Genomic DNA, 8,316 nt, shown 5'->3' with positions numbered 1-8,316 from the left:
GAAAAAGAAACAATATTTTGTTTACATTTATTGTGTATTAATGTTGGGGTAGAGGGTGTCACAGAACTCAATCATGTTTGACAATTTTTCCTTTTCCATTTTGAAAGTTATATTTTTTTTTGTTAAGTACTTTATTTTGGTATATACTTTTTACTATATTATATACGTATACGATGTTGAAAGTCAGATTTTTAACATTCACATTTATTTATTTTGATTTTTCTCAATCATTTAAAATAATTTCTAAAGAATGTTTGAGAGAAAAAAAAAATATTTCACGTCTAAGAATCATGTTTATTGAATATTAAGAATTATTATTTATAGAAATAATTTAAATTTATTTGGTACGTTATAAATATTTTTAAAAATATTTATATATATTATTTGGAAATCAAATATTCATATTATATTAACTCAATAAATAAAATAATGTGATATTTTTATTGTAATAAAACTCGAGAACGCTATGACCTTCTTATGAGTACAATTTTATACAAACTTTATATAAAAATATTTTCCAAAAATAATATTTTTAGAATTTCATATTTTAAATAATAAATTTAACAAAAATATCATTATCAACAAATTATCGAGAAAAATAAAAACTTTATATATACCGAACACTCTATTAGAATATATTTGATAAAACATTGAAAAGGCTTAAAGTTTGTATATAAGTTTATAAGCATTTTTAAATTTAAGCATATAAAGTTTTTTATTTTTTATTATTTTTTTATTTTATAGTTTTATCGCAGATAATATAATTAATATTTAGATTTTTTTTATGATTTCAAGTATATAATTTTTTGCTTCAAAAAAAGTATATAATTTCTGAATTTTATTTAACACACTATTTTAGAACATAATTCAGTTATTTTTTTGCCTATGATTTTCCAAAAAATTTAATAATTAGACGCATTTTACGTTATAATGAGATCAATATTCAAATTTCATTATACTATAATAATAAGTATTTAATTTCTAAATTTTGCATCAAATGCGATTTTTCATAACATAAATTCTGTTAATAATATTTATATGTGAGTAATTATGTAATTATTTTATGGTTTAAATATGTTTTTAATCTTTTAAATTTAAGATAATCTTGTTTTTTATTTTTCAAATTTAAAATCATTGTTTTTAATCTTGTAATTTTTAAAAATTTTATTTTAGTATCTCAGATCCCCAATAACATATATGAAAGTAACATATTAAGATGATTATTCAATATCAATTAAATCAATGTGATATTTTTATTAACAGAGACATTAATAGATATATTTTATATAATAATGTTTAATAAAATTTTTAATAAAATTTGAATGTCTTCTAAAAAAAATAAATTTTAAATATAAGTATTAAAAGAAGATTTTTTGAACTATAAAAACAAAAAATATTAAATTTATATTTGAGAAAAAATAAGTTTAACTTAAATTTAAAGAACTTAAAATTTAGTCTTATTTTATTATTGATTTATAAGTTACTACACTAAAAAATATTAAATAAATTTCACGACAATACGGGTCCATTCATCGCACTGCACTGGTTTGGTTGACCCTTGTAGTGAAAATCCAAAACAGAAGGTATTTGTAATTTTAATTAATGATTACCGTAAATACAAATTTGAAAGTTTGAAACTTTTTAGTGGGTAGTTCCGAAGTTTGAAGTTTGAAGTTTGAAGTTAGAAGCATGAACATGACACCCTTTTCACAAGCCTAATAATCCTCTTCGCCGTCTCATTGCATTGCAATATATAGAGACACATAGCTATTAACACTTCACTTTCGCTCTCTCTAGATTTGGTTTGTGTGTGGTAGCTTCATCGTCCCCACTGAATAGTGAAGGGTACATAGCACCCCACCACCCTATTTCACTCTCCCAATCATGCCTTCGGGTGCTAAGAAGAGAAAAGCTGCCAGGAAAAAGAAGCAAAAGGAAAGCAACATCAACCCATCAGCCAACAACCCCAAAGGTACATTTTTTCCTTCAAATGCATGTGCAATTGGCAATTAATCATAGATGGGTCCTTTTCATTTGTGTGTTATAACTCCTTTTGGCCAATTTGGTCTATTTGGGTAGATGGGGTTTCGATAATTATACTTGTTTTGCATTACTTTCATTGAATTTTACTTCTTTAAATTTTCGGTGGTGTTGGGAATATGCAGGTGTTATTGATTGTAGTTGGGGGTAGTTGAGTTGGGTACACGGGTATTTGTTAATTTGGTTGTTTTAATTGATAATAGTTTGATTGGTTGTATTACAAATGTTAGATAATGATGATTTGAAGTCCCAAGATGGGAAAGGAAGTGATGGTAATTCTCCTGTATATTATGAACATGATGGCCTTCGTAATCCATCCAATGATGGAAGTGAAGAGCTGGAAGAGAGGGGGCCATTGACTGCTCAACCGCGTGCTTCTGATGTCGAGTCCTCTGAAGAAGTCCCTCGTGATGTCAAGATTGACCATTTGTTAGGAGGAGAGGAAGGTGGTGGTGTTTTGGTAGAGAGAGGTTTGGAGTCTGAGGAAAGTTCTGAGAGCACAAATGCAAGTTTTGAGCACATTGAGACTGCCAAGGAATCACATTATCAGGATGGGAATGGCTACGATATCTCAAAGGGTGAATCTTTCACTCAGAAGAGAGGTTTGGAGTCTGAGGAGATTTCCAAGAGCAAAAATGTAAGTTTTGAGCATATTGAGACTGCCAACGGTGGCGATACTTTAAAGGGTGAATCCTTCCCTGAAAAGAACTCAGAGGATGGGTATTGTAATTCAGTTGAAGAGGCAATTGCAAGTCATGAGTTGGTTAAGTCCATTGATTCTTCCCCTTCCAAAATGATTTCTATTACTGAAATGGCACCAGTTGAGGAGACTGTTAATTCAGCTTCTGACCCTGCTGTTACTTCAATTAAGGCCATGAATTTTGTTTCTGAGGTAGAAAAGAGCGATAGTGGAAGTGTATTACTAGAGAAGTCAGTGGTCCATCCTGCAGAAGCGACCAACTTTGCTATGAAGGTAAATGAGGACAATGCATACTCCTTAACTAATCAGAATGTGACAACATCAAGTGTAAAGGAACCTAAGCCAAAGGAATGTGATAATGAAGTGTTAGCTTCACTGTCTGCTAGTCCTTTCACTAAATTTACTAATGGTGCAGAAAATATTAAGGATTCCAAGACTGCAGAGCAATCTGAAAATCAGGTTTTACATTTTCTCACACTTATATTACAAGTTTCACTACTCAATTATAATTTGTAAATTCTTTTGTTTAAAGCTTATTTTAAATATATTCTTATTTGCTGAATTAATATGCAGCCTCGTGTAGCATCGGCTCCAAATGTGGTGAAAAAGACCTCCTGGTTGAGTTGCTGTGGATTGTTTGAAGTTCTGTTAACTTCAAATAGATAATTTCAGGTTTTGCCGTTGAAGGTATTTTACCTTGTAAAATCATATTTCTATGGACTCACTTTCAACTTAAAAGGTTGTATTTACAGACATAGATATGATCCCATCCCATATGCTTTGTTATTGTTGTTTTAAGTGCTTAACCTGTTGCATTGTTTCTAATTGGTTCGGTTATTGGCGCTTTACGACTTTTATATCATTAGTGGGGGAGTTTGGTGGTGTTTTTTTTTTTTTTTTTAACTAATTATTGCTCGTTTGTCTATGGTGAATGTGGGGTGTGTCGTTGGTCTTTGGGCCGATTTTTAGATGCTATCTTTAATGGTTTCATTACAGATGAAGATGCTAAATTTTTGTGACTATCAATCCATGCTATTATTTGGTTCATTTGGATGGAGCACCATGCTCATATTTTTGACGAGAGGTGCTTGCTTAGAAGCTGTTTTGTAATGAGATTAAGGCAATTAACACTTGGTTTAAAACACATGGTCTATTAAGGGGGGTTTTCTGTAACATACACACAGTGATTAAGTAACTTTGCTCCATTAGTGTTTTTTGTTTATTTTTCAAATTCTTTTTTTTTGGTGGATCTCTTATCCTCCAATTGTCTTGTAATTTTATTTTCTTCAACTGATTTTCTTCTTTTATTTTTGATGACTGTCTTGCGTATGAGATTCATGAGCAAAAGGGAGGGTGTGATTCTTCTAGTAACAGTGTGTGCATAACTGCATATTATTCTGAAGGTCATTCTTTGTTAATTCAAGTTCATCTTATTCTGAGTGTAATCAAATATTCATGTTTTTCGGACATGGATTTAAATATTTAAGATGTAATTTTTAGTTCTCTGTGTTGTATTAATTGTTTTTTAAGTTATATTATTCTCTGATAATGTTCATTTTGGGGATTATTGGAGTAGTATGTCGCTGTATCATTATACATTTTAAACTTGCAAATCAAGTTATGGTTGACAACATCTTCACTCTGTTTTCTTGCAGAAATACAAGCGCGAGTATTTCAACTGATGGGTCAAACTTGTGAAGATTTAGAAGAACTTTCTTAAGAATTTTGTGATATTTTAATGTAGATTATCTCCTTTAAGATCTTCAAAAATATAGCGGGCAAGTAGGCAAAACTGTGTAATCCATACAATGTTTGTTTTCATTACAGTTGGAATTGTTTGTGGTTGTTGTGTTAGCGACAATTACAGTCTTGCAAACTGATTTGTTAATTTTATGATTTGGAATTTTTGTCTTAGTACTGTTTTCTGTTTATTTTACTCTTTCTAATAATGTAGAGCAGCAGTTGGCCAGCGATGAGACTTAGAAATCTCCTTAAGAAATTCACTTTGATCTGTATCATCTAATGCGCGATTCTCATGCATAACCACTTACAATTATGTTTGCTGTGCTGTTTGGGTGGAATTTTGTAAGTTCATTTTTAATCAAATTAAGTATTACATGATGAACTGAGCCATTACAAATCAAGATTCTTCGTGTTCTAACTGTTGGGAACAAAAACTCGATTTCTCATGTACGCACAACTAATATTTTAGTTTGTGGAATGTAAAGTTAAATGTTTATTATTTATTTTATATATATATATATATATATATATATATATATATATATATAAATACTATGTTTGAATATATAAAATATATTTAAATTTTGTATAAATAGATATTTTTAAATATATAAATTAAATTTTAGATTTATGATAAGTAATTAATATTGTAACATAAGATTATTGTTATTTATCAATAATTTATTTTTAAAGTATTAAAATTCAATTAATAAATAATTATAATAAATAAAAATTAGATTATATAAGTACTTAAAAAAATTCTTAAAAATTTTCTTATTGAAGAAAAATATTTAAAGACATTTTTATACAAGAAAGACATTTATATTTTAATACATAGGAGTTAATAATGAGAAACATGCATAATAAAGAAAAACTATTATAAAAGAAATAGAAAAAATTACACAAATTTATTTAACATAGTACGATGTGTTATATTTATGTACATGTCAGCATCTTAATTAATATTTATTATTTTAAATTACATTTCAAGTTTCTTAGTGGAAATTGAGAAATTATTCAAGTTTTTTTTAATGAATCGTGAGATGCTTTCCTTTTAAGTTTTTTAATGAAACTTGATAAACTTTCTTTTTATATGATTCCTCTCTTATCAAAGGTGATGACTCTTTATAGGTGAGATAATTTTCTTTATTTTGAGAGTTTCTATTTATTAACTTTATTGATTCTAAGATTATACAAGAAAACAAATTCTAAATTAAATATATAATATTTTTAATTCTGAAAAGGATTCTAACCAGTGGATACCAACTGAAGATTTCGTAATTACCGTGTGTGGTTTGCTTTTCTAGTAAGTAGATCCTTCTTTTTTTTTTTGGTAAAGTACCGACAAAAAGAAAAACAAAACAAAATTACAATCTAACAAACGGACCTCCAGCTATGTCCGCTAACACCTGAGACTCCACCTCAGGTGGAGGGGAAACAATTTCCTCCACCTCTAGACCTCGCATTTGTCCCCGTCTAGCCAATAGATCAGCACACTTGTTCCCTTCTCGGAATGAATGTTCAAACTGAATCGTCCAAGGCTTATGCACCAGATCCTTAATTGAGTAAAGGATAGCTGCCAATCTGTGAGTACTTTGGATATCATGCGTAACAAGCTCAACCGCTACAGCTGAATCCGAAACGCATAACACAGACTGCGTGCGTCGGCTCCAAGCAATCCGTAGCCCATGAAGAATGGCAAGTAATTCCACTTGAAGGGCATCGACAGCCTCAACTGCCCCAGAGAACCCCCACAGCCATCTACCATTGGAGTCTCTTGCAAGACCACCAACGCCTGCTTGACCTGATGCTGTATTGAAGCTGGCGTCAACATGTAGACTAGTTTGTAGCCCCTCAGCAAAGATACAAGAGACCCACGTAAGCCCCGCATCATGTGATGTGTGATCATCAGCTACCGCAAAAGCACGTACCATGGTAGTATGCAAAGCATGGACCCGACGTAAGGCCTCCCACACAGAAGAGTCACCCCCATTAAAAACCCGTTCATTACGCATCTTCCAGAGAACCCAACAAGCAATGAGTGGAAGGATATGGCACCTCTGAAAGCACAACTGAAGCCACTTTGGCCAAGATCCCGACCACCAACAAATCGCCTCCTCCAAATGTAATAAACGCCACAATCTGACCGCCTGTTCACAGCGAAACAACACATGGGCAATACTTTCCACCTCGTTTCTACACCTCAAACAAAGCCCATCAGGAGTTACATGTCGTTGCACCAACAAGGCACCAGTGGGAAGAGCATCATGGCAAACCTACCATAAGAAAAATCGAATCGACTCCGACAATGGAAGTCTCCAAATCCATTGCCACCCACCGGAAAGGACCACATCCCTATCACACAACCACCGATACCCTGTCCGAGCTAGGTATTCACCGTTTGTAGAGGCCTCCCAAACAAAGCCATCCGACGCGGAGGGATGCAGCCAAATTTGCATGCTAAAGATTCTTGCCTGGAGTTCTGTTGACAGCCAAGAGTGGAGTTGTTCTAAATGCCACCTCCCATCCTGCCACACATCCCGCACACGTAAAGTTAAATCATGTAAATGAACAAAAGGTACCTCGTTGGCAAGTGGCCCTTCATGAGCCCAATTCTCAAACCAGAAGCTAGCCTCACCATCACCCAACTGGAATCGAAACCCCGGGCGTAGCTCCTCAAAAGCTCTCCGCAAGGAAGTCAGAACATAAGAACCTGGCCTTTGCAATAAACTAGCAACATTTCTGTCTATATATTTTGCCATGACCACTCTTACCCATAATTTGTCCGTATGATGAACCAAATCCCAAATCAACTTACCCAACAACGAAATATTTTTATTTCGCGCTATACACACACCCAAACCTCCTTCCTTCCTTGGTCGAGTCAGGGTCTCCCACTTCACTAGATGAAGTTTTCGTGCACCTTCCCCACTCCAAATAAACCTCCGGCTGAGTGCATCCAAGTGGTCACACGTCCCAGAAGGTAGCCATTGTGTCTGCATAGTGTATGCCGGGATAGCACTCAACACAGAATTGACCAAAGCAACCCGACCTACACGAGACAAAAGGCGCCCCTTCCAAGCAGCCAAGCGCCCTTGCACCTTAGTCATAACCTCACCAAAATGTCGAGTTGTAACCCTACCATGCATCATCTGAAAACCCAAATACTTGCCCAAATCATTTGTGAAAGTGATATTTGTAATTTGTGTTAAAGAGTTTTTCCTACTTCGGGGAACTCCTTTAGAAGCCATCATTCGAGACTTGGTTAGATTCACCTTCAGTCCAGATGCATTACAGAACCTCTGTAGACTCTCAGTCACCATTCTAATGTGCGATGGTGTCGCTTTTGAAAACAACAGAACATCATTTGCAAAAAACAAGTGGGATAAAGGGGGGCCATCTGACCCCAGTTTAAGAGGAGCCCAAACCCCAGCAGAAACTTTCTCTTGAATTATATGGCCCAATCTCTCCATACATAAGACAAATAAATAAGGTGATAAGGGATCACCTTGGCGAAGCCCTCGCTTAGGACTAAAACTCTCTAAACATTCACCATTCCATAACAAAGACAACTTGGCTGACGTAACTCCTGAAAGTATCAAATTAACCAGCCTATTAGGCAGCCCAAAGTCTGTTAATACCTCCTGAAGGAAACGCCAATCCACTCTATCATAGGCCTTCTCGAGATCTAGTTTGAAAATGACATCACCCGTCTTCTTCTTAGATTTGGACAAAGTGTGGATGATTTCTTGAAGAATGATCGCATTATCCATAGTGCCCCTTCCAGGAATAAAGCTACTCTGAAAAGGACTGACTATCCTCATAAGAAATGG

At 33.7% G+C, this 8,316-nt stretch overlaps 2 protein-coding genes across 2 annotated transcripts; one reads left to right on the top strand and one right to left on the bottom strand.

Annotated features, from left to right (window-relative positions):
• Positions 1–1,642: 1,642 nt before the first annotated feature.
• LOC109789656 (uncharacterized) lies at positions 1,643–4,657 on the top strand. Its single transcript, XM_020348668.3, has 4 exons — positions 1,643–1,972; positions 2,271–3,199; positions 3,314–3,427; positions 4,396–4,657. Exons 1-3 carry the CDS (start codon positions 1,885–1,887, stop codon positions 3,404–3,406), a joined length of 1,110 nt encoding a protein of 369 aa, XP_020204257.1. The 5' UTR covers positions 1,643–1,884; the 3' UTR covers positions 3,407–3,427; positions 4,396–4,657.
• Positions 4,658–5,850: 1,193 nt separating this feature from the next.
• On the bottom strand, positions 5,851–6,417 carry LOC145955138 (uncharacterized). The gene has a single exon (XM_083069846.1). The coding sequence runs from the start codon at positions 6,415–6,417 to the stop codon at positions 5,851–5,853; it is 567 nt and encodes a 188-aa protein (XP_082925972.1).
• Between the last annotated feature and the right edge of the window lie 1,899 nt (positions 6,418–8,316).

Source organism: Cajanus cajan, chromosome 2, assembly GCF_000230855.2.
Source record: "Cajanus cajan strain Asha chromosome 2, NIPB_CcT2T_4, whole genome shotgun sequence".
Taxonomy (NCBI): domain Eukaryota; kingdom Viridiplantae; phylum Streptophyta; class Magnoliopsida; order Fabales; family Fabaceae; genus Cajanus; species Cajanus cajan.
The sequence above is the reverse complement of the archived record's forward strand: the minus strand, read 5'-3'. Positions and strand labels throughout refer to the sequence as shown.

Bases quoted from the DNA above. Each gene is read 5' to 3' on its own strand.
- LOC109789656 (XM_020348668.3), top strand. From the start codon at position 1,885: ATGCCTTCGGGTGCTAAGAAGAGAAAAGCTGCCAGGAAAAAGAAGCAA. The intron at 1,973-2,270 runs GTACATTTTTTC...TACAAATGTTAG, and splicing joins ATCAGCCAACAACCCCAAAG to ATAATGATGATTTGAAGTCC. The intron at 3,200-3,313 runs GTTTTACATTTT...ATTAATATGCAG, and splicing joins CAGAGCAATCTGAAAATCAG to CCTCGTGTAGCATCGGCTCC.
- LOC145955138 (XM_083069846.1), bottom strand. From the start codon at position 6,417: ATGGTACGTGCTTTTGCGGTAGCTGATGATCACACATCACATGATGCG.